The sequence below is a fragment of the Sycon ciliatum genome, chromosome 8 (genome assembly GCF_964019385.1).
Source record: "Sycon ciliatum chromosome 8, ocSycCili1.1, whole genome shotgun sequence".
NCBI lineage: Eukaryota > Metazoa > Porifera > Calcarea > Leucosolenida > Sycettidae > Sycon > Sycon ciliatum.
The window spans coordinates 11465736-11492262 of NC_088650.1; the positions used below are offsets into that span (position 1 = coordinate 11465736).

General features: G+C 49.5%; 2 protein-coding genes across 2 annotated transcripts; one reads left to right on the forward strand and one right to left on the reverse strand.

Moving 5' to 3' along the window:
• The first annotated feature begins 1423 nt into the window (after positions 1-1423).
• LOC135823410 (uncharacterized) lies at positions 1424-19532 on the forward strand. The gene is made up of 10 exons (XM_065336260.1): positions 1424-1781; positions 4928-4967; positions 5595-6950; positions 7506-7823; positions 8648-8917; positions 10534-10782; positions 11661-11860; positions 12497-12662; positions 14603-14995; positions 15737-19532. The coding sequence occupies exons 1-10, from the start codon at positions 1779-1781 to the stop codon at positions 18502-18504; spliced, it is 5763 nt and encodes a 1920-aa protein (XP_065192332.1). The 5' UTR covers positions 1424-1778; the 3' UTR covers positions 18505-19532.
• LOC135823411 (uncharacterized) lies at positions 19457-26425 on the reverse strand. The gene is made up of 6 exons (XM_065336261.1): positions 25312-26425; positions 23538-23686; positions 22853-22954; positions 22118-22284; positions 21396-21540; positions 19457-20413 (listed from the first exon to the last, which is right to left on the reverse strand). The coding sequence occupies exons 1-6, from the start codon at positions 26303-26305 to the stop codon at positions 20243-20245; spliced, it is 1728 nt and encodes a 575-aa protein (XP_065192333.1). The 5' UTR covers positions 26306-26425; the 3' UTR covers positions 19457-20242.
• Positions 26426-26527: the final 102 nt, after the last annotated feature.

Genomic DNA, 26527 nt, shown 5'->3' on the forward strand with positions numbered 1-26527 from the left:
CTGAGCGAAAGGTTAGTTTCCGTAAAAAAAACTATCAATAAAGAGAAGAGAGGCGATCGGGTTTGTTGAGCTGCGCAAGGCCGTCAGAATGACCGCTTGTGTACATCTCCTGCAGGCGCGCTTCCGGCGCGCTTTGTCTGTAGATCTACAGACGCAGAGACCACCAAGGTCGGCTGTCGGCTGAGCAGCAGCTAGCAGGGCCCCGCCACCACTTTCCGCATTCATTCGGGAGCGCAGTCGTGTGCTGTAATAATTAATTATTTCACTGGATATCGATGATTGCCTCTTTCGACTACACGTACATGATGTATGTATACAATCATGTACTGTCGTGGACATGGAAATCCGGTCGCACGTCTGGCGGCCCCAGGGCGCTGGCCATGCAGCCTTGAGTAAGCGGTAGATCTACACACATTCATTTTTATGCGCTGCAGCGTGCTGGTCGCATCGGATCAACATGACTTTTGTACACTGCATGGAACGCTCTGTTGGCGCTGAGGACGCCGGCCCCTTTCATTCGACCGGATTTCCATGTCCACGAGACAGTACTTCATTTGGCCCAAGTCTTCGGGAGGACATCAAATCGATTGGTTTTTTGGTGGTGAGAAGGGGAAGAGGGTCGAGACTGCACGATTTCGGATTGTTCGATCTAATCCTGGATACTGGAACGCCCACAAGCACATCAGGAGTTTGCTTGGAGTTACTTTGAGCGGCAAAGGGTAATTTGTGGCTCTACTTCCAACACTGCTGAGCAGCAGTATGGCTTCAAACATTTGGCCCTATCTTCTTTCATACCGAGACACTTGTAGAGCAACGCTGTCAACCTGCCATTGCAAAGCCTGTCAGTTGTGTGCCCTGTTATCGCACTTTCTGACTGCTTGTTTTCTTGTTGCGGTCGAGGATAATAGATAGGCGCTTCAGAACTTGTTCCCATGTGTTTTCTTCTATTTTGCATATTATATTACTGGCTCAGTATCCGAGTTAATTATGTTTATTCTCTCAATTCATACAATTATTGAAGTCCAAGCCTGGGAAAAGTCGCAAACGACTCCCTACCAGCTGCAGTGAAGTGGTAAACCGATCGATCGGCCTACAACTTACAAGAACCTTACAGTGCACACGGCGTAAAATACGGTAGTAAAATAAAGGTAACACATTCACAAACATAATAATCATAACGGTCAAGTAAGTAGTTAGTTATGTGATATGACACGACTGGCCGGCGATTTTCCGAGCCAAGGCGAGTGATGTCGGCGACGATGTCGCCAATGACGGCGATCCCTCAGCTGCCCAAGAATGCGAAGCTGCTTGCGTAGAGCGAAGGCACGTGTTCCGGCGAAGCTTCGTTTCATAGGAGATTTTAATTTATCAACCGTAAACGGCGGGTTGTTGGTGGACAGACGGTACCTTCGACCAGCTCCGGAAAGAACAGACGAAAGCATGCGCTTGAGCGCGAACACGACAGTCCTGGGATGCGATAGCGGATGCTACATCGTGGGTATCCGAGCAGCTGGCTTTAGGCCGCGCTTGGACAGAGCCAACGACTGCTCAGGAGATTGGGAGCTGATCCTTTCTTGCACATGACAAGGCTTGTCGTGTCGAGCGCTCCGCGAAAGAAGGAAAAGCTGGATGGTGAGCTGAGGAGGGGAATACAAAGGCCGTCAAATTGTCCGATATCGTTTGGGGTTGGACGCTATTCATCGTGTCTTCCTCGCCTGGCTCAAACTGTTACTTGAGGCGGATGGTTCAGCGTCATCTCGGCGTGCACTGACGGAGCTATGGTAAGGAACAGCGACTGTTTATTTCCTTTGAAACCTAACACCGAGGCTTGTCTTTCACCCTTTGAACTGCTGTGGCGAATGCGCAGAAGTAGGACCGCGAAACCAACTTGAACTGTCATCAAAGACAAAGGTTGATAGTAGGACTGTCCTACTATCCGACTGTCCGGGAATTCAGTGCACGAGTCAGTATGTTGTTGACCGTTCCGCCGAGCGGTTTTGACATGCGGAATTGACCTCCTCCGATCTAGGAAAAGGCTACCCACTGGCGCCGAATTACGTGCCCGCAAGCCACTAAATTATTGTGAAGGGTCGTTTGTAGAAGAGATCGCGCTTTTCTGGGTGTGACCTTTCGACGTTTGCGCCACCCCAGTTCGCCTGGGTGATGCGACAAGGGTGACGAATTCTTATTCTTCGAAGTAAGGCAAAAATGCTTTGTCAAATTTTCCTAGACTAGACTTGCGACGTTGCGGTGAGAAAATATACGTCGTGTTATTTGTACGTTGCATGCATGGTACGTGGTGACTGTACAAAATCAATGGCCCATCATCCATCTTTCTGTGTGAGCGCCACCCCTTGGCCCTTGAGAATGCACAGTTGCCTGTTTGCTTGATGTAGGTGAAATATAGGATACCATACCATTCAGGTGGATTGGTCCGCGGATAACAAGTGAACTGCTATTTGGCAAGATTGTGTTAACTTTGCATAATCACGGCTGCGCAGCTACAACGCAACTTCAAGGAAGACAACCGGGAAAAAAATGGCCTGATCCGCTCCGAGATGTGCGCTTGTTCAGCTGCCAGATTGAGTAGTGTCGTAATGGATATACTGCCCGGCCTGTTTTTTTCCGCACCCCACACTATGGAACTACTTGCCCAATTGCACGGCGAGGTTTTATCTGGGTCTGATGTGTATGCCTCTGTTACTGGATGCCGGCCAGAGAATTTCCCGGTGGACATTAGCAACATACTGGGCATGCTGTTCCTGAGCGTGCCCCTAGCTTCTGAATCAACCCTCTGGGCATTTTTAAATCCACTCTGCTCCAAAATGCTCTGCCATGCTCACGACATTATTAATTCGATGTTGTACTCTCACTGGTCATGCTGTTCCTGAGCGTGCGCCTAGCTTCTGAATCAATCCTCTGGGCATTTTTAAATCCACTCTGCTCGCGACGTTATTAATTCGATTTTGTACTCCCGTGCGAGTGACTCGCTCAAGTAATTCACGCTTGAGTGAGCGGTGCGCTTCGCTGGGCACTGGAGTTGCACGGTGTCGCTCCGTTTGGTCGGCACACGCGGTGACAGATCACATATCTCTTGGAGGAGAATAGCATGCAAACCTCGTGACAGCAAACTGTCATAAGAAAGAGTATAAATAGAGGACTGCATAACTAATTGCATTGCTCTGCTGGCCAGTGAAAACCGATCAGGCCCTCTGGAACTGTGCTGGAAACTGCATCGTGGACATGCAAGCCAGCCAGATTGCAGAGCTGCATGGTGTCTGCGGCTGCTTGCTTCGGGCTGTGAAGAACAGCGGATAGTAGGCACTCATGGTCGGCTTTCATCGGCGAACATGGCGTGATGCCCGCCGGGCATGCTGCCCTGAAATTAGAATCATGAGATGGGAATACAGTAGCACAGTGTGCACTGGCATCTTCTTCAAAGCGTTCCCCAGCATCATACCGAGCATGGGAATAGAAAACTCGCCTGCACGCAAAGGTAGATTAGTCTCACAATCACCATCCTGCTGCCACCTAGACTTCACTGAGCTACTAAGCTGGTCAATGATTTTACACTAATGTCATGTACAGTAGTGCTCAATGAAATCCAGTTGTGTCACTCAAGTACGTGCCGAGCATTGCGCTGCCATAGATCTGCGAACCCTAGGCTGCCAAATGATGCAAGGCGCAAAATTGAGTGACGCGGCTGGATTTCATTGAGTACCACTGTTTGTAGCAGCACGGCCGCATCAGAGCACTAAGCCCAGTGCAGTGTGACCCTGTGGCAATGCTGTACAATGCAAGTACAAGAAACGAGAGAATAAAGGAGAAAATCATGGTGAGTAAATAGCATGTATGTGTAGTGATAGGCTGGTGGTTACTGAAGGGGAAAATCCCTTGAAAATTGAGAATCCGACTTGATCTTAACACATTGGTTATAATGTAACACGCATGCACGTCTGCCCACATACCCGTGTATAAACCCACCCGGTCACATGATGTTGTTCTCGGTGGCGAATTTCACCGGCCAACACTGTCCGAGCAAACTCCAGCTCAGCAGGGCCGTCGACGGCCGGTCGCCCTTTTAGGGAGGGTGCACAACCGCTTATGTGTAGGATGGATGGTGCATGTCGTTCATGGTCATTATGTGCATGCTGAACCTAGGTTGACATTTTTAAGGGGGTGCCCCTGGCCCCCGTGCCCCATGCGGGCTACACGCCTGCTCAGGGTTTAGCCCCTCCACTCAAAATGGAGAAATACGGGCAAACATCGTGGCTAAATATTGGTGATGACGTCAACATGTTTTACTCCAAGTACAAGGAAGCTGGTTGCTTCCCACCCACTGTGTATTGAGCAGGCAGTAGTGTTCCTTGTTTCTTGCTGGTTTGCTGGTTCGGCGAGTGGAAAGTTCGTGTGTGCTCTGGATGACAGTCTTGAGTCAGTCAAGTGTTCAAGTCAAAGTCGGCAACCCTGCAAGGAAGTATCACTCCCTGCTCAATACATAGTTAGTGGTGAGCAGTCAACATACTTATAAGCATCATTATCATAGCTGTATTGATAATTTGCAAGAAAAATCATCACTCCATGGTTGCCATACATGTACTTGCTAATCGTTGCAGCTGGGAAGTTTTATGTACAGTGCTGGTCAATGAAATCCAGTCACAGCATCAGTAGCATCAGTAGCATCAGTAGCATCAGTAGCAACACTGAAGTACGTGCCGGGCGTTGTGCGGCCCTACACCTGCGAACACTGGGCTGCGAAAATTTTAATGGTGCAAGGCACAACCTTGGGTGACGCAACAGGATTTCATTGAGCAGCAGAGTACAGGTAAATGTCCAGGGTGTAGGCCAATTAGGCAAGCATGTCACACCTTCAGTTCACTGTATCAGTGTCCTTTCCCCCTTTTCACAATTCTTCGATTTGCTGCAGCGGACCCGGGCATGCTACGAACAACGCACGGTGTTTGGAGGTGAGCGATGGGCATGCGTGATTTCATTCATTTTAGCTTTCTAGGTTGCAACAAATGTTGTGGGTACGAAATGGTATGGGTGAAGGTGAAATCTGCCACTAGAAGATAAGTACTCAGTGTAGTAGACAGGAAGAAAGAATTTCTGTGGGCTTTGAAGGTTCGTGTGGCCATCAATACTGATTTTATACATGGCGCCGAAGTTTGCGGTTCATTTGTATTTTTAGAGAAGCCATTTTGTTGATTTGTTGTCAAGTTAGGGTTTATCGGGTGTTAGCGGCCATCGTGAGTTCCCTTCGGGAACGGACACGATAATTTACTCTTTTTTTTTTGTCAAGTTAGGGCTAGCTCTAATTCCTGCTCAAGCAATATTCAGCAAGCTCTAGAGTCACCTGCCCTAACAATCTCTGATTATGATCAGTAGGCACGTAGCTCGCTTGGGGGCACCCGCTAAAAAAATTCGCACCTAGGTTCAGCATGCACAGAATGACCATGAGTGAATGCACCAGCCATCCTTCACATATTATGCGGCCGTGCCCCCCCCCCCCCCCCCCCCTCTAAAAGGAGGACCAGCTATGCCCCTGATCAGTACTGCTGTTACTGTGTTTGTGTGCTACTTCACACGTACAGCGCAACTCTTAGCTGTCGTCGTAGTCTGGGCTGGCACCATAGGTGTTCTGGTGCCGATCAGCCATGGCGAGGGTCACTGCGACTCCTGGGAATCCCCGGCCATTGCCAACGTGCCGGGGCGCTCTCAGATACGCTTTCTGCTGCGCGAGGCTGTCGGCCTGAATTCGCCGGAGGTCTTGGATAACTGCTCAACACGCGTGCCAGTGGTTGACTTGATACCCAATACTGGAGACATCTATCTGCTTACGAAAAGATCCTCATCTGTGTGCACGAAGCTGAATCTCACAATAAGCTTTACCAACATAGCCAGGCTACAGAAGAAGCTGATTCATGCCAATTGCAATAACTATACTGAGCAGGATGGAATCAACTGCAGCTTTGCATTCCAAGCCGCCACTCACGGCGAGATTCTGACGTGCATTAACGAGACTACTGACTACATTAATGCAAGCCGACTTCCTTGCGGACAGGGCTACTACCAGAATACGGCTGGCCACTGCACGGCCTGCAATGTGGCTAACTGTGAGGAGTGCGAGAACGGTACAGCCAGCGCCAAGTGCAAGACATGCTTCACAACCAGCGTCACTTCTGGTCGGCGCGTGTATGCATCCCCGAACGGTACATGTGTCACTCACGACAAGTGCGGGAATAGAATGTTTGGCAATAGCTCATCGAGAACATGCTCAGTGTGCAAACCGAGCAGTTGCACAAAGTGTTCCGAAGGTGACGGTCAATTCTGTTTCAGCTGCGACAAGAGCTCAGTGTCCAACTACACCTGCAGCCAAAGCTGCAGTGATGGCTTGGTGAAGAGTGCTGCGAATAGCGTCACTGGGCAACTCTGCATACTGCCCACACTGTGCCCGCTGGGATACCACAACCAGACAGGCATGTGCGCCCGCTGCAGCGAGCCGAATTGCCTGGCGTGCCCGCAAGATGTGTGCGAGAGCTGCGCGCAGCCGTTCTATCTGCTCCGCGAGGGCAGCGGTCGCTGCGTCGCTCGATGTGATGGCGATGAGATCTGGCGCTCGCCGCCCGCCGACCTACTGTTGTCTAATGCCACCAGCGGCTTTGTTCTGTCCTACTCCAAGAATGAATGGTCACCGACTTGCATGCCAAGGTTCAACAACACTATGGCGAACACACTCTGCGACCGCATGCAGCTGGGTACCTTGGTCAACTGGCGCCAGGAGCACGCAGACCGCTGTGTATCTTCAATCAGTCCGATTCTCTGCAGCACTACCGGTGCCTGTGCTGCCGACGGCATTGGCGGCAGCAGCAGTCGACTCTGGCTTCACTGCTCAGGGCCTCCTCGCTCCTGGGAGTGTGCCAACCTGACGTTGTACGCCAATCGCGCCGGTAAGTAAAGTCAGCGTAGGCCTGGACGAATAAGTGCTGCTTAGACGCGATGCCAGGAAGTCTGTAAGCATTCCTAGACATTCCTGTGGAAACACACATCACGCACCCTTGGGGAATTTTCTACAAGCTTGCAAGCTCGCCGACGCTGAATCCTGCCAAGTTTGGGTGATCTGCATTGCCAATTTGCTTGGAGCTGAAGATAAATAGATAGGAGGGGTTTGAAAATGAAGAAAGGAACTATGCATTACATCAAACAGAACATGCATTGAAGGGAACTGCAGAAATAGACAGTCATAGCAATTAAATGTACCCATATGAAATGAAGCTTTGTCTCAAGGAACTGTCCGAGTTCCTCTCAAAGTATGCTGTGAAGCCCTGTAGAGACTCTGACTCATGCTAATGTGGTAATGGAGTTTTCAAGAAGAGGCAGTGCTATCCACACATTTGTACGCATTTCCGGTGACGAGTTGGACGTACTCATAATACATGCTGTGAAAAGTGATGTGTGTTGAAATTTAGGGAGACACTGGTGTGTTCTTCTGATGGCGTCCCCAGGAATCTATTCCGAGGAGTTGCTGAACGAGATAGTTTCAGTTCGGTTTGTCGCCATGGAGCATAAGAACGTCTGGGTGACTTCAGCTCCCTACACAACAGTCTGTCAAGCTCTAGGCAACGAAACACTGCTGGAAATCGAGCTAGTCGGTGGCGACTGGCGTCCATCTCGCCTCGTTTCCCAGCAGCTGTCCCTCAAGGAGCGGAGAATAGAGATGGCAGCTGACAATGGTTTCGACGACATTCCCGATGAGATGACGCTGGGTTGCAGTTCCGCTGTCGAGAGCACAGATGGTGATAATCTAACAGTTAGCCTCATCAGTAAGTATACTTTTGTACTGCGTTCACAAGGAACTGTGATCATCTTGCTTTTGGCTGTGAGTGAGTGGGTCAAAACTCAAAAGGTGACCTTTCTCTGAATTGTCAACCTCTCCTGATAATAACTTCCGCAGTGCTATCCTGACTCACGCGTACCATTGGCGCGATGGTCAATCTGCAATCAGGTAACCATGGTAACACTAATACCAAGGTGCAGTCACCGAAATAGTCCCTCCCGTTTTTGGAGGCTGATTGCGAAGGCCTGATTTTCACGGGCTTGATTCTAAAGGCAAAACCACCTCAAGTTAAATTCGAAAAAATTGGAATTTGGACCAGCTTCTCCGTACATTTGCCGCAGTATCCGTGTCCTATTTTTGTTAAACCTGACTTCTTACTTCCTCTCCCTGGATCTTTCTGGACCAGTTTCAAGAAAGGAAAAATTGCACAAGTCACACAGCGCACAGGAAATACAGTTACTTCACCATGCTGTTTGTTTGCAAGAGACCAAAACTACCTGTAGGGTGCCAGTTTTGGGTGACTGGTGCTCCTCTGTCATCTTGCAGGGGCGTCGAACACGGTACAGTCACTACGGTGTTGACCGTACCACTTTTTGCCCCAAGTACCCCGTGAATCGATAAAACACACTGATCTGGACTCTAAATTTCCTAAATTTTCAGCTCAGCCATCGCCCCCCCCCCCCCCCCCCCCTCACGAGGAAACTGTACTTCAGATGGCTGACCGCACCACACTAAAATACCTTCCGACACCCCTGTCTTGTGTACCGTGCATTACACTATCTTAGTCGGCCGTCCTGTTTGTGCATGCAGGCTATCCGCGACCCAATCTAGAGCTCGACGATCGGAACCCGAATGCTCCAGTGGAGCACTTCGTGACCAACTACCCACTTCTGTTCAACATCCCGTGTTCCAAAGGAGGAGGAAACGGAACGTCAAGCACCTGGTATGACGGTACTGGTGCGGAAGTGAACAAGGCCACTCTGGAGGTTACTGCTAAATCGACAGCGCGAACCTTCTACTGCCAGGCAAGCAACAGTTTTGGCCATGCCGAATCTCGCCTACTGACGATCTCAAGGATAGGTTAGTCCAGTGGTTATGAAGTGATCTGGACTGAGCCATTTTCTAACCTTGAACAAGTGTATGCGTGTGTAGCATATGAGGAAGAGGAAGAGGGAGAGGGATTGGGTGGGTGGGTGGGGAAGGGGGGGGGGGGGGGGTGGACGATTAAGGAGAATTTTTTATGAAGCTACCCAAGGCTCGTTGGTGGTGGAAGACAATCAAATGTTCATTGTTGTGAGAGAACAAATTAACCTCCAATTGGGATGACTTCCTCCATTTAGTCCGTAATATGACTTTAGGACTATGTGATGAGTCGCATCTCATTGAGCAAACGTTTCCCCCCTAAAACAGTCATCTATATGTAGTCACAAAAATTGAACAGCAGTCACAGGAGTATGCACTCCCTGTGTTCAGTGTGCATCTGCTGTAGACAACAAACACGGGAATGAATACTATGGCTGTAGCGAGCAGAATGTTCTTGTCCCTGCCATTTGATTTCAGAATATAGCTGTCCCTGCCATTTGATTTCAGAACATTGTTGTCCCTGCCATTTGATTTCAGAATATTGTTGTCCCTGCCATTTGATTTCAGAACATTGTTGTCCCTGCCATTTGATTTCAGAATATTGTTGTCCCTGCCATTTGATTTCAGAATATTGTTGTCCCTGCCATTTGATTTCAGAATATTGTTGTCCCTACCATTTGATTTCAGAATATTGTTGTCCCTGCCATTTGATTTCAGAATATTGTTGTCCCTGCCATTTGATTTCAGAATATTGTTGTCCCTGCCATTTGATTTCAGAATATTGTTGTCCCTACCATTTGATTTTCTATGGACTGGTCTTGTGGTACAGTGGAAGCTGTTACTGACTGTTCGTTTTATGACCAGTCAAAGTGTAAGCATCTCAAAGACATTGAAAGTGCTGCTTCACGGCCAGTCGGGAGTCATGACAACGCTGACTTGTGATCCACAGGGATCCATACAGGTGTGGGTGTTTTTCCTTCACAGAAGGGTGACTTCCCATCTAGAAACAAGTACCGTGTTTTTCGGAGTATAAGCCGCACTGGTGTATAAGCCGCACCCCAATTTTTCATCTGGAAACACGAGTATCTAGCTTGTATTTCACCGTTAATTCGACCATTGTAATGAAAAACTCACCGACTTTTTGGAGTAAATAACTGGTGTTTTTCAAGTACGGCTTATAATCCGGAAAACACGATAACCGTCTTCGACTCGGATACTGAGCCAGTAAATATAATTAGAATAGAAGAGATCACATGGAAACGAGTTACGAAGCAACTATCCATGACTGTAACAGTAGCCTGTCAGTGTGTGCCCTGTTATCACACTTTCTGACTGCGTATTATCTTGTTACAGTCGTGGATAAAGAGTTGGTGGACAAGCCGTTAATTATCCACTCTCATTGTAATATCAAAAAGTATTCTTTCTAGACCAAAGAGTGGTGAATTTGATAAATAAAGATAGAAATATTTCTATCTTTATTTATCAAATATACCACTCTTTAGTCGTGGATAGTTGCTTCATAACTCGTTTCCATGTGATACCTTCTTTGACAGCTGTCCATTCGTGAGTGCCAGTGGCACAATAAAAGATAATCCGTGCGTGGTACTATGCAGGTCAGGACGTCGGAGACGAGGTGTTTGATGTCGACTACGGGTACGTGTTTGATAAGGAGTCGTGCAACATGACTGTCAACTGGGTGAATCTCCCTTCCACATTCCGATGTCGCACCGGTACCAACGAATCTGAAGAAATCTACACCAAAGGATCGAAGCGGCTCTTCTACGGCACAAATTGCAGCTGCACCGGAAGCAACGCATTCGTCAGTGGAACACGCAATGTTAAATTCACCGTTCCGCAGCTAGGTAAGAAAGCAGAGCAGTCAGCCGTTATGAGTTGCATGTCCTAGAACACGGTACGGTCACTACGGTATTGACTGTACCACCTTTTGCCCCCAGGTACCCCGTGAATCAATAAAATACACTGATCTGGACTCTAAATTCCCAAAATATTTCGGCTAGGCAACCCCTCCCCTAGAGTAAATTGCACGTCAGATGGCTGACTGTACCGGCACACTGAAATACCTTCCGACGCCCCTGTAGCTTACTTTGCTTGCGCCATGCAGAACAATAAAGAACCAGAAAATACCGAAAGTCACAGCTAAAAGGATCCGTATGATCATGATCCCGCGATGTATAGAATATTTTGGCACTGGGTGCTCCTGTCATGGTCAGCTAGTTTCTTCATCTGTGCTTCATCACTTGCGTTCATTCATTCATCATTTCTATCTGTTGCGTTCCAGCTAGAGAAGGTCCTGAAAATCATCTGAGAATGCTGGGGGGGGGGGGGGGGAGCAGAAAATGAATTATGCCGAGCTTAAAAGAGCGTCCGTGCAATTTGTGGGGGCAAACAAAAAAGGAGCAGTTTGCCGTGCGCTGTGCCTGTAACATGGCATCCACCTGGCACCGGCGCAGCTGTTTCAGTATTGATGTCACGTCAACTGTACATGCACAGTGTGGACCAAACCTCCACGTTATAGAGCGGAGTACTGTCATATCAGGAAGTTCCACTGTGACACGAGCACGCGGCTCTAACAGGCTTTACTGTGCGTGTACTCTGATTGAAAGGTAAAGAGAAATGTAGCATTGAGCATGAAATCATAATCAAGACGAGGTATTCAGCCGAACACCAGAGACTTGGCCAATTGCTCGTGACAGTATGCCCTTCTGTGTGCTCAACGCAGTCGAACCCAACGTAACCGCAACCTCAAACTCGACGTTGACGGTGATTGAGGATGATGACGTGACGCTCCAGCTCACGGCCAGGGGCCAGCCAGAGCCAAGTGTTACCTGGTGGTTCTACCGCTCCTACGTCGACTTTGATTGCAAGCAAGAGAACTCTACCAACTTCACAAACGTTCTGGACGACGACCAATTCGCATTCGTAAGTGGTAGTCAGGTTGATATGTTTCGGGAGATGGAGAGGTAGAGGGAAAATTACAGTCATTGAGGGCGTATCTCATGCACGGAGGCCAAAGAAAACAAATTCTCAAAGGGTTATTGGGTGCAAGAAAGAAAAGGAAAGAAAAACTAGGATATACATGAACAGAAGGACAGATGTTAGTAGCGCATTGCTGGTTAATGACCTGGCTATGTGGCGTCTTTTCCATGCACACCGGTGGTAAGAACCCCGGGGTGGAGTTTCACGTGCCGTTGTCTGCATAACACGGATCTTTCCGGGCCAGCCATGCTCCCCACAGAGTGGATTGCAAACGTGTGCCTTGGCCATAGGGAAACATGGACGCGACCAATGGGATTCGCCCTTTGGCCTCTGGTTGACATATCTGATCTATCCCCCCCTCATTACGAGGTGGACCTGACGCCTGGTCATGGAGTAGTGACATCCCATTGAAGCAGAAAGGTGGCATTGACCTGGTCTGTATGCGGATCTCCCTCCCTCCCCTCCCCCCCCCCCCCCCCCCCCGCCGTAATATTTCTTTATGTGTAAAGCATGACACATTGTTATACACGTGTAGAGTAGACCTGACGTGTCCTGCGTGCCTTTCTTCTCTCAATTCAGAATCAGACATTCCGTGCGAGAGACAGCGGCCGCACCAAGGTCTATACGGTCGAGATGGAGGCCAGAGCGACGGCGACGTCGAAAGTCAGCGGATTCTACGTGCCAGTTGCCAAGAACGACCTGGGAAACTGCACTGCGGGGAACACGACGGCGGTGTATGTAAAGTGTGAGTAGCCGTGCAAGACGATACTGTGACAGTTACGTGTAGCGCACGTCCAAGGGACACAAGTAGTATGTTTGGCAAAGCCTAATCATACGTTGGGGACACACTGAGCCAAGTTTGGAACACAAATCATATGTTGCCGGCTTATTATTATTATTATTATCATTATCATAGACAACACCTCATAGCATGTAAAGAAAATCAGCCAGTACGGGAGATGTGGGTGTTAACCAACCATGGTGAGTAAAATAATTACAGAAGAATAGTAACTTGGCAATACATTGTTTGATGAAATAATTTGGCTTGGCCTTATAATTCCTATGGATGCTGAATACTCAGTCTAACTGAGTCTCAAGCGCACCGTGAAATTTTTATATATTTTTTGGACATTTTGTGAATATCACCATCCAATTTGGAGTGGCAAATCAGTTCTCGTGCCATTATTTGACAAAAAAAATGATGAGTTTATGAATATCCCACAGACATTACAGCAGAAGTGGTCTAGATCCAGCGCCAACTGACAGGAATGGTGACCATGCTAGTACCGTAAAGTACCGCCAGAGCGCCCCGTCTCGCGAGAGCGCCCCGCCTTGATTTTTACAGCCAAGAGAAGAAAATCGTATGGCAGGATGCTACTAAGTTTGTACGATGTGAAAACCTTCGTGTACTAAGGTCACACTTGGTGTGCTTTTATGTGGCGCTCGAAGGTAAACTGGGCATGGATTGACTGCACAATGTGCAATGTTTGTACAAGGTCCGTGTCGTATGACCTGCAGCGGGAATCCACCTCCACAAGGCGGCCACGAAAGGACGAGATGGTGGGGCGCTCTGGCGGTACTTTACGGTAGTTGCAAAGTGCAAGTAGTGTCAGTCTAGACTTCATCATGCTGTTGTGTTTAATCAGAAAGTGGTGGACATCACGCAACTGCATTGTAAATAAAGGGGGGGGGGGGGGTTGTCAACTGACAACCGCTCTATTTAGTTGCTATTCACTCTTGGCACACGTGCTGGATGAAAATTCTTTTATTAGTGATGAGTGTCGAAGAAATGATTGACGTTTTGAGCCAGTCACCCATCGTCAGAACAGGGTCATCCAGCGCATGTGCCAAGAGTGAATAGCAACCAAATAGAGCGGTTGTCAGTTGACAAACCCCCTTCTTTATTTTTTATCTTTTTGTTGTGTTTTTAATAGGTTAGAAAAAAATCACGGTTCGCGTCAAACTCGGCTAGAGGCCGAGTTTTCCGCATCCGTAGGAATGCCACCACACTTGTGTTTAAGGTAGCTGGAAACTAAAGATTTTCTAATTGGTCCGAAATGTTTGGGATCTGAAGGACATGTATGCAGTATCTTCAGTGTGCCATGTAGAGGTGAAATGGCCAAAAAAGTTTTGAAAAAACTGTAGCTGGTCACCATCAATATTGTGGAGTAATGAGCACCCCAAAATTGGATATTTTCGGGAATTTTGCTCAAATTACCACTTATTTTGCTCAAAATAGGCCATGAGAAATTGGCCTGAAAGTTTTCGCTACTATTTTACAACTCCACCTTACCATGATTGTGTAAGATCCTGGTAAAACCAAGAAAAGTGACTGTTCACCACCGTGAAAAAGTGTTTTGATATCCTTTCCAGCTACTTTAACTCGCAGTCAAGCCTGTGTAAAGTCACGATCCTGCTCCTGTGCACAGGTCATCCTCGGCCTTTATCTTTCATGGGTCATTTGACTGGGATGGCAGCCAATGGCCAAGGTTTAGTGCTCTTCTGGGACAAGTGTGGTCTATCGGAGTGGCTACCCTGCCAGGTGATACTAGTACATATATGTCGGTGCAGTGGAAATATCGGCATCGTGCCTATACAGATCTTACCGGGATGAAGTTGTTGTCAAAAAGACTTTGCTCTAAGGCATTTTCACCCTTTGTTGACCTGTGGTTCTGACTTCCACAGACCGTCCCGATGTCGACATTACGAACCCTGGCGGCTTTTCTCAAGGGCTGGCAGCTATGTTTGAGTGCACGGCTACATCATACCCTGCTGTTACGTATTTCAGTTGGTCAGTGAACGGCGAAGAAGTCAATATGACCAACCCGGATAATGACGAGTCGGCCAACTGCTCCGCTCAGCAAGATTTGACGCAGAACACCACCGCGGCGCAATTCTGCTTCTACAATGTTACTGACCCGTCCGAGTACGACAATGCCGATGACGTGGAGTTCCACAAAACGAGCAAATCCCGTCTCGTCATGCGATGGGTCAGTGCGAACGAGGTCGGGTCTGTCGAGTGCTACGCCAGCAACGAAGTGGGGAATAACTCCAACAACTACCTGACCTCATTGCCACGTAAGCAACCCTTGATGCGTACGCTGTCTTCGTTATTTTGCCGGAGAACTAGGGCAATACGGCGCAGTGAGAAGGCAGATATTGCCTGTGCCTATGGTTTTAGTAAAATAAAGCTAAACAACAACATTAGTCCCCTGAGTGCCGGCCTGTTGCCTTAATCATTGTCGTTAACCTGGATTGAAATTCTGCAACTGTGTTTGTCACCTTTGTGCCTGACCATAATGTAAGCGTCCAACCTTTTAAAAAATTGTACAGGAGTGGTACATTATATTTCGCAGAATCATGTGTGGATCTCATCAAAACCACCCTCTTAACTACTGGATAAGTATACAATGGCTGTAGCTGAAATAAAGACCTCTGGGTCTGTCTTCCTGTTGCTGGGTGTAGACAAGGCTAAAATGAATGGTGAACAGGTCTTCAGCATTTTAGGATGGCGAATGGTGTAAAGCTCAGCAAAAGTGGATATGGTTTCTGCTGCAACATTATTCGATATCATCACCTCTGGCGGTGGGTCCATGGTCTAAGTAGTGTGTGTGTGTGTGTGTGTGTGTGTGTGTGTGTGTGTGTGTGTGTCTGTTTGTCTGTGTGTGTATGTGCATGTGTGTTCGTATGCACGTTTATGCGCGCATGCGGGCGCATGTACACGTGTGCATTCGTGCATGTCGATGCCGGCGTGTACATGTGTGAATGTGTGTGTGTGCAACTCCGTTTGCACGCTTCACTGTGTGTCCGTGCATGCAGGGAAGAAGACCGACAACAGCTTGATCATCGGTCTGTCAGTGTCCATGACCATTGTTTTTATTCTACTGGTTGTTGGTGCTGTCCTGGTGCTGAGGAAACGGGACCAGATATGCGAGGACTCTGAGATACTGGCCAACATTGGTGACTGGAAGAAACGCTCTGGTCGTGCGCTGACCAGTATCGTGAACAGCATTCAGAAACCGAACACGAAGGGGGACAAACGGCAGCGGAAATCTGACGCCAAGGAAGAACCAGCGGCAGTGGCAAATGAGCAGGCGATTGCCGCGGATACCAATAATGAAGACTATGAATGCCCGGATGCCATGGGCATACAGAACACGCCTGCGGACCAAAGCCTTGTCCTGAAGCATGCTGGTGCGGAGGAGAGAAACACCATTGACCGATACAGCAAGGATCCAGGCAGAAAAGCAGCGGACACCGACCGCAAGCCAGAAGCTCACGCCCAACCACCACAGGTGCCAGTCGTGGATGACTACCTTCCTCCGACTGATGATGAGCTCAAACTAATGAGCGCGCCACCCAACGGGACTCAGCCACTTTCGGAGCCGAGCGTGAAAATCCCCCCACCTCCACCCGAGTTTCCTCCGACTGATGATGAGTTATACGAAGAAGCGCCGACCCTGGAAGCGGACCCGCCAGAAACGGCAGACAACCAGGACGTTGAGTCTGTGGAGGAAGAGGGTGATGACATATACGAAGATCTGCCCGGGCAGGATGACAGCACTCCGCTGGATGCGCACTCCAATCATTCCGATCCCAGCAGGGCCAGCAAGGACGCTGCGGCAGCGAAACGACCAGGGTTCCTGAAGAACCTCTGGCAGAAGAAGACCAAAAAGCAACAGCAAAAGAAGGATCCTGGACCGCCGTCAGTACCGCCGCTCGCAGGAGTACAGCACACTGAACCAGAAGCTGAGGATGAAGAGACAGGCGAAGGTTTGTATGACGACATTGAGACTATCAAGCAGCAAATGACATCCTCGTCGCCGGCACCTGAGGAAGATGCTGAGGAAGGCGGTGATTTGTTGTACGAATGCCTTCCAGAGGACCAGCAACCGGCGGCCGGTGGTGCAGAGGAGATAGCAGAGGAGGACGAAGACGAGAACATGTACGAAGATCCGGGACTCATGGCCACCGCCGTCACAGTCACCAGCCAGCCTGGCTCCAGCAGCGGCGCAGCAGAGCGACGTTCTCTACCGGTACCCCCACCAGCAGCGGGACCAGGTCAGCGATCGCCGTCGCCAGGACCCCAGCAGGTACAGCTGCCTCCGCCGCCGCTGGGCAACCCCGGCCCGCAACTCCCGCCACCCAACAACAGTCCCAGCATGCCTCCCAGGAACACCGGCAGTCCGCTTGCCGGACAGGAGAAAGCAGCACCGCGCCAGTCGTACACGCACACAGAAATCCGCATCCAGCCCGGCAAGAAAACCGAGAAAGCAGCAACGCAAACACCTATCGCTGCGAAATCCTACGAGTTTACGGGAATACGCAAGCCGCCGCCAAAAGGCTCAGCAGCTGACACATTGGCCACTGCCAGTTCCAAAGAAAGGCCCGGCAAAGCAGCAACGTTGGACCGACCACCAGCCCTGACGACACCTATAGCCAAAAACAAGTCAGGCTCGTTGCCTCCAGGCACAAAAGCAACAGGAAAAGCTACAGTACTCCAGCCGCCACCACCACCGCCAGCCATCGCGCCGGAGGAAGACGAAGAGATAGATGACATCTATGAAGGCGGTGAGGACTACATTGACATGGCACTGGAGACTTGTGGTGCTAGCGCTGGATACCCACCTGCTGCCGCCGCTACAATGGGGCAAGACGGAGATGATGCGAGCGCCGAGGACTATCAGCTGATGGATGCAGGCGCTGCAGTGCCGGAAGAGGAAGCCGGCGAAGAGCTGTACACGGCAATGGATGCGGACGAACAAGAAATGTACCTGGAGATGGACACGCAAGGCCAGAATGCACCGTCCCCTGCTTCAGACGAGCTCTATTTAGACATGGAGACCAACCAGCCACCAGGTGCAGATGATGCTTCGGAAGAGCTCTACTTGGACATGGAGGCGAACAAGGAGGAAGATGGCGCTGGAAGCGGTGAGCTCTACATGGCCATGGAAGCTGACGAAGCGCCACCTCCACAGGCAGTGACAGCAGCCACTCTTGCACCAAAGCCTTCAGTACCAGTCCAGAGAAGCCCGAGTGCAGCTAAGCCTTCAGCCATAGTCCAGAGAAACCCGAGCGCACCGAAGCCTTCGGCCGTAGTCCAGAGAAACCCGAGTGCAGCTAAGTACGGTGGTGCGCGCGCACCATTACAGCCACCCCAAGCTGCAAACCAGCCACCTGTGACGCCAATGAGCGCAGCTACGAAATCCAGCCGTCCGCCTCCGTTAAGTCAGCAGGCGCTACCCGTCGGCCCGGCCAGGTTGAATAAAAAATCGCAGCCAAGCGCTGCAGCTGGACAGAAGCCGCTGCCAGCTGTCGGTGCAAAACCAGAGCCAGCTGCTCCCACGCCAGTGCCGAGTCGAGACGGAAAGAAGGCCGTGGACAACGCCCGCTGGCAGGGAAAGCGCAAGGATAACGAGGCGGCCGTGGCGCGCGCACCATCGCCCGGTGGGGTCGGCCACTCGCCATCTATGCAGCGCGGTAGCGTGGCTGCTCAGCCATCGCCACCGCCACCGGGCCGAGCTGCGCGCCCAGAGAAGTCGGCGGATGCTGCACCCAAGAGGGCCAAGAAATGGCCACCGAACTAGCAACAGTTACTGTGCTACTAGATCTGCTTGCTGCAGATAGCAAGACTTCCACAATAATGCTGTACATGTATAAATCGCTGCGTATTTTCCCTATGGATTTGTCACTGATGCATACTGAGAGGGATTCAATCTGGCTGAGCGGAATGGCTGCGGCAGACCCGTTGCCAATCCTTTTGTGCAGGCAGTGTTTGTTCTGGCTCGCAGAAATACATTTCCATTTTTCGAAGACAAGACAGCAGCATCATGGCGGCTGATATTCAAGCATGGCACAGCCACACTCCAAAATCAAATATCTCTATTTCAGCACAGAGCACGACTTCTGCACGACTTCTAGTGAATGTAGTATCTCATGCGTTTATCAAGAATCTACTGTCCTGGTTGTAGCCAACAATGGCACTTCGCCATGGAGAGCAAGCTGCTCCATGCATGAAGCTAAACTTAGTGCCCGGAAAGCAACGTAATTATTTCGTTGAATCAACACCCACCAACCGTCACGAGACTATGCTTTTTTTATTGGCCGAGTCCCACTGAACATGTCCCAAGTCACCTGATGATTACATGTACATTGTGCAAGCTGTTCCATGCATGAAGCTAAACTTAGTACCCGGAAAGGAAACTAATTATTTCATTGACATGCCCCTTCTCCAAGCTAGCCAATGGCAGCGAGGTGCCCCCACCCCCCGCCGGTCTCCCTCGTGCATGCTCATATAAAATTAATGTTCTCTCATGAGATACTCCATTTTGAAGCAATATCCTTTTTCAAATTGCATTTCAGTATACGGTAGCCAGATTTCAATAGTTTACGGCCTGAACACTTTCCGCCTCAGATTCACAAAATTTTTCTTTGTTTAGATCTGGCATCAGGCTGCTCCTGGACCTCAAGTCATAGCAATACCATGGCAACGCCATGGCAATACCATGGCAACACTTTACATGCTGTCATACCGTCTCGTACATAAAAAAATTCATTTATTCAAGTACATGTGTGTAGATAGCATTGAAGGTGGTTTCCCACGTCGGTTATTGTACAGTGTGATTGATGCATGCTCAGCTCGTAAAACAGCCTATGACATGTACTCGGCCGATATAGTGTACACGTGTGCGGCTGAATCGGTTAGCAGGCTAATAAGTTTACACCAGGGAGACGTAGAATACCTGCTCCATGGCTTACACACGCATGTCGTTCTCTAACTTGTTAAATAAAGCGCCGGTGTTCACGGCAATCACAGTTATTTAAGTCCGGCTGCAAGCGCAGGCATAGCTGTAGCATGCCATTGGCATTAGTGTCCGGCTGCAAGAGCAGGCGTTGCATGCCATTGGCATTAGCGTATCCACGTGGAGCAGCAGGAGTACGAGCAAAGTCTGGCACTACCGACGGACAACGCAGTGCTCTGGTGAATTGAGTGGAGCATCAGCGGTGCGATAGCCAACCAAACAATAGCTCACCTGGCATGCTTGTAGCAAGGACAGCAACGCCAAGTGCCTGGCAAAAGAGCAGGCCGGTACACTGTCAGCTTGGAGTAGGCGATACAGAAAATCTATCACAGACTAGTAGTGGTGTAAAGTTGTTAAAGACTAGGATGGAAGATTGTTAAATTGGAAACATTGAATCCGTCATCACTCAAGGAAAATGACGAGAACAAACAAAGACAATGGCCTGATACAAACACTGGGACAGAGAGCGTGTTGTACAATGCCATCCTGTGTGCAAGTCTAAGACGGGTCACAGTCGATCGCCTCACCGCCTCCTCTGGCCTTTAGCGGAGGCTTTGGATGCCTCCTTCTTGACGAAATGCGACGTGATGAATCGCGTGACCGCATTGTCCTGCTTCGGAGGCAGAGCAAAGCATGCGTTCAGGGACGTGGCTAACGCGTCCTTGTCAAAGCGTCCAGACTCGTCAAGCTGCACCTGAGGTAGCACACGTGCGCGCGCGCGCGCGTGAAAAGCATCCAAAAGTGAAATATCGCTGTCAGCCAGGATGAAAATGACACGAGCACTACGATTAGCACCAGCACTAGCAACAACAATAGTATGCAGTATGTTACCGGGGTCCGATTCGCAATTGCTTTACGCGAAAATCTGGGTCAAAATCGTGACCGCAGCTTAAACCCCGAAAATTTATTTCATTTAGTTTCATCTATGTACAAGAAAATACCACCTGGAATGTGGTGGTATGCCTCGAAGCGAGGAGTTCGACTCATACACCAGTGCAGATCCCAACCTGGACGGAATAGCCACAGTCCAGTAGTAGAATATGATATGGAAAGTTCCGACCTTGTCTTTCCGGCAGCCCTAGAGCTGCAAACACTGAGTGTGTTCGATTATGCACGCGAATCGATTCACGAATCGATTCATGAATCGATTCGCGCTATTCACATCACCCCACGTGAAATAGAGTGAATGGATTCCGAATCGATTCCAGGGCTCATGACATGAAAATCGAACGACTTGAATGCATGCGAATGGATTCATGAATCTATTCAAGTGCATAATCGAACGCAGCCACTGGCCTGTGAACTGGTGCACAGTGCACAGTGCAGGGACACAATCGGATTTCATTGAGAAGCACTGTACAGTAAGACCCTGCCCTAACCGGACGCCTTTGGTGCAGCGGAAACTGTCCTGGCATGACAGGATTCCGCTTGATCCGGCGATGCACGTTCGATCCAGAGCACTTTGGCGCATGAAAATTTGTCCGGTCGACACAGGATTCCACTTGTTACAGGTCAACCCTAGTTAGTACGGCATCGGACGAATCTCATTCAATAAAAGACAACGATCAAAACTCCGCCGACACATGAACCGCGTACATTGACGTCCGGATAGTAGATAATACTCGGTGCGAGCTTGAGTGACGCGACTGGATTTCATTGAGTAACACTGCACTTACCCGCACAAGGCTGTACCCGAGCCGGGACAGGAACCTCTCCTGCAGTGCCGTCTCGCCGTCCACGTTCAGGGTGCGGCGCACACACTGTTGCGGCTCGCAAACCTGGATGGCGATGGCACGGAACGGCAAGCCGATCCACTTCATCCTGAGCGTGAGGCATGCAGGCACACAGAGAGACACACACATGCACACACATACAAACACACACACTCAGACATGCCCATCGCGGAAGCGATGATAGCGAACAGCTATGTTAGACATAGCAACTTATGCTGGGATTACACCATTCAACAGCTTCCAAGGCTGATGAATTGACCGCCACTAATTTTAGACTGGTATCCACCACACAGCAGATTGAAGTGACTTTTTCTGGCCAGTGAATCCCTATTTTCCATTTTTCCATTTTACACACACACACACACACACACACACACACACACACACACACACACACACACACACACACACACACACACACAGATGATGTGCCAAACATAGAGATACAGTGCAAGAGAAAAATGAAAACATCAAACAAAACAATCAAAATCCAATACAAGGAGGCATACATCAGATCCTAGCGCCAGAGATGAAACAATTATATCACTTTAAGGTGGTAGGCATTTCTACTTCGTGTCTTATCAGGGAAAATGTGATGAGAAAATACCAGCAAGATGCAAACCATGCTTGCCATGCAACAAACATTCCAACGACGTGAAGCTCACCTCTCGATTTGCTCGGGCGTGAGCGCCTTGGCCAGTCGTATGCGAGTGGCAAGTGGCGGCGGTATGAGCGGTGGCGAGGCGGTGGACGGGTGCTGGGCGGCAGGTAGCAGACAGCCAACCTGGTCCATGACTATCAGCATGTCTATTGACTGAGTGAACAATTGTACCTGCAACAACAGCAGCAAGAGAAAAGGGAAGACGAGGAAATCGCAGACGTCATACTTCAAGGAAATCATTTAATATCCCAGTACGTTGAAGCATTAGAGTGGCACGCACACACACGCATGCACACAAATTTCTGTATACTTGTACATGACTATCAGCATATATATTGACTGGGTGAACAATTATACCTGCAACAACAACAACGACGACGACGACGACGACGACAACAACAACAACAACAACAACAACAACAACAGAAAAGGAAGATGAGACAGCCCGGTGAGGAAAATCGCAGATGTTATAATTTGAAGGAGATAGGTATTTTGAAGCGTTGCAGGGGCCTGCACACGCACACATGCACACACACACACACACACACGCACACACACACACACGTGCACCTAGACATACAGGCTTCTATATCAGGGACAGGCTTTTAAACAGGACAGCACTGAGTAGGGTGTGCACCACAAGTTGAGCTGCTGCGAGAAGGCGGAATGAAACAATGCAAAGATCTGACAAATACTCGTACAGTCATTCTACCCTAATCTCAAACGTAGTCTTACTCACCTCTGTGGCCACAAATTGATTGCCACCTGCCTGGTGGGCCACAAAGTTGTACACGTACGGATAGCGCAGGATAGAGCCCGGCGAGATCTTGCCGACTGGAAGCTGTCAACCATACAAGGTAGAAGAAGACAACAAACATAAACACAGTCGCAGGAATTAGACATGTACGCCTGCATGCGCATGAAGAAGAGCAATACTGTAAACCGCCCAATGTTTGCGTCACTAAATAGTTGCGATCTCTCACAAGTCAGAACCAGCAAGTTTACGATGGCAAATGTTCGCGGAGCACTGTGGCCACACATATACACCCACTGTTGAAGTTTGATTTCACGGTGGTTAATATTTGTGTTATGCTCTTCTCGCAAAAATAGCGAACATTAATACGTCGCAAACATTAGGCAGTTTACAGTAATCAGAGTCACAGCTATCACCTCTAGCACTGATAAGACAACATACTATATACACAACATCAACGCAATGCAAACGAACAACCGACACATGAATCACCATACAAGTGGGTGAACTGGCGGCAGTGCAAGTCTCAAGGGAATAGCATTGCATTTGATACCGTCACTATGTACTGCATTTGATACAGTGAACACTATACACTGCATTTGATACAGTGATCATTATTCACAAGCCCAAGGCATGCCTAGAGTACTCAGCCGTGCCGCTTACAACGCACCTTCAAGCTGGCGTCACGCAGAAATCTCCCCAGCAGCTGGTCAGACAGCAGTGGTGGCTCATTGGGGTGCGACATCGTCCACGTTATCTCCAGGAACAGCAGCCGCTCCACCAACCAAGCAGTCTCGTCCAGGTCCCAGTCAAACATCTCTGTACGCAGGGATGGGCAGAGTGGGACAAGCATACACATGCATACGCACACACACGCATGCATACACACACGTACACACACATAAGAACACACACACACATACACACACACCACACATACACACACCACACATATACACACACACACACACGCGCGCACACGAGAACACACACACACACACACACACACACACACACACACACACAATCAAGAGCAACAACAATAATTATAGGGAATGTAAAAGAAGCACACAGAAATAGTCTAAGAGGCGAAACGTTGCACAGGGTAGCAAGAAGGTATGAAGAAAAGAATGTGGTACAGTATTTCCCTGATCCTAAGGGAGCATCTCATAAGTTCGCACTTTTTTTGTAAACGTAACGCATTTCGAATAGACTTTACCCCCCTACCTCCCCCACTATTTGAAAGTCTTATCGCACATTTTCAGTGTAGATCTACTGTACTGTACATGTCCATGCCATGGTATGCACAATCATGTACATGGACATGGACATGAATGTTTTGCTAGTGTCTAAGTGAATGGCATACAGTAGTACCGCATCTACTGAGTACAAGTAAGTAAGTTACATACTTAGTTCAATCAATGACATGTACACGCACATAAACAGAGTTCCTCCACAACGACTGTACTGCTGTAAAAGCTGGCCAGGTAGGTCTACAGGGTTTGATCAGGCTGGTGTGACATTTGACACCTCTGAGTAGCCTGCATGCGTGTATTGTAGTGTTAGATCTACACCTAAAACACACCGCGTAGGCCGTACCCTGCTGCACACCGGCGTAGGCCGTACCCTGCTGTCTGGAGCAGTCTAGCACATGCACAGCACTGTATTGTACACATCCAGAAAATGTGCGAACTGTCATTTTTCTATCCGAAAAGGGCGCTACCCCCCCTACCCCCGTTTCGAAATGCGTTACGTTTAGAAACAAAATGCGAACTTATGAGATGCTCCCTAAGCGACATCATTATTCGCCAGGTCATGGTTCTATAGCTCTAGCTTGTTCACCTGGCAACACTCAACTCTAAGCCCTTCTTCGACCTTTGGCTCGCTGTAAAATTATTGAAAAACAGGTGCGGCTTATAGAGTGGTTTCACATCTGTCACATGACCATACCGGACAGCCATGTTGGTTACAACTCTTGGCGAGCCTCTGCATCTATAATTATATCACATGATGTCGGCCATGTTTGGTTCCACTGTCCACATGACATGATCACTTTCTACACAAATTTAGTCACATGACAAAGATGTGAAAGCACTGTATGTTTAAGGAAATGCATTACTCGAGCTTAAGTTCCCGGATAGCTCAACTACAGTGCCGTCGAGTGCCGAAGAACGGAGCACTGGAGAACGAACAGGCTAGGATTTCACCAAGCACAGCATGCCAATGTATACACGGTGACTCAACTGTGTACAGACCCTAGTGCACAGGTACATGAAAATAAGAACAGCCGGCTACAGTAGGCTAGGAGGCTGACTCCCCCCCCCTCCTCCCCCCCCCCCCCCCCCCCCCCCGGTTCCTTGGAACCTGACAGTACTGTACCATAAATAAGAATAGCAATGCATATCATTTGGCCCCTGAAATTCCACCGATCCCCTATCGCTCACGTTTGCTTGCCAGCCAGGCGCGAACGGCAGCGATCAGGTGCTGGGGGTAGAGGTCGAACAGCTGGCAGCAGTGCAGTATCTCCAGGCACTGGCGGCTGTTCCGCTGCATGTCGGGCGTGTAGCGCGTGACGGCCGCCTGGATCAGCGCCGTGTGAACGCAGCCTAGGTTGAACAACGACGTGACCACGTGATGACACGTGGCGTTTGTCCACGTCTCGCCGCCGCTCTGCAGTAGAGAGTCGGCGGACCAGGCCACCAGCTGCTCCGACCAGATGCGATCGAGTGACAGGGCGTGCAGACAAGACGCCAGGGTCCTAGCGTCAATCATCCTGTCGCCGACAGCCTCCAGAAGCCGACGGCAGCACGTGTCGAAGAACGAGTGGAAGTGCTTTCCGAGTCCGCCGGTTGCTTGCAACAGCGCCGTGACGTCAGACAGCTGCATGTGCGGCACCACGGCGTTGATCCAACGGCTAGTGAATACAAGAATGGGCTCGGGGATGGAGGTGATGTGCGGCACGCGGAATGCATTGACTAGGGCGATAACGTCTGCGGCAGTTAGTTGCGAGGCCATGGCCAAGAGATGCCGGCACAGCTCCTGCGTGTAATGGTCGTTTTCTCGTCCTGTTCCCTCACCATCCTCGCATGGATAGGACAGCCAGAGTGCTAGCAGCGGTAGAACATCAGCAGGCTTCTCAAACTGGCCAAGCTTCTTCATTGCTACATAATAGGCAGCATGGAAGCGCTGGCTAAACGGCTGTCCGGCGTCGACGAAGAGAACGCCATTCTGAGGGTACGCCATGCGAGCAAACTCGGCAATTTCCCCTGGACTCTGAGCGCTCAGCTCCGTGACCTGTACAGACCAGGCGTCGTCTTTCCTCAAGTCAATGTGACTGAGATAAGTGCTGACCGCTGAACAGCTCTGCACAATCGGCTGTGGCTTGTTCACTGCACAGCGACACAGCCGCACTGGTCCGCGTGCTAGCTTCGACCACATCTTCTAGCAATGTCAGCAACAGTCACAGAGCGAAAGCTCTCTTTTCTCTGCCGTGGCCTTGGAAGTATTCCTCGTGAGGAATTGATTCATTTCGTTCCAAATGACCATCAAAATTTATCATGGAAATGAGAGCTGTTCGAATATCTTCTCGTCCACGTGATCCGGCGCGTTGCCGGGTTGCTATGGATAAGTGTCAAGGAGATGGAAGATGGAGGACAAAAA

Excerpts from the sequence above, each read along its gene's own strand:
- LOC135823410 (XM_065336260.1), top strand. Across the intron at positions 11,861-12,496 it reads ACGACGACCAATTCGCATTC|AATCAGACATTCCGTGCGAG; the intron begins GTAAGTGGTAGT and ends CTCTCAATTCAG. Across the intron at positions 14,996-15,736 it reads CTACCTGACCTCATTGCCAC|GGAAGAAGACCGACAACAGC; the intron begins GTAAGCAACCCT and ends CCGTGCATGCAG.
- LOC135823411 (XM_065336261.1), bottom strand. The coding sequence starts at position 26,305 with ATGTGGTCGAAGCTAGCACGCGGACCAGTGCGGCTGTGTCGCTGTGCA. Across the intron at positions 23,687-25,311 it reads CGCCTGGCTGGCAAGCAAAC|AGATGTTTGACTGGGACCTG; the intron begins GTGAGCGATAGG and ends CCCTGCGTACAG. Across the intron at positions 22,285-22,852 it reads ATCAATTTGTGGCCACAGAG|GTACAATTGTTCACTCAGTC; the intron begins GTGAGTAAGACT and ends CTGTTGTTGCAG.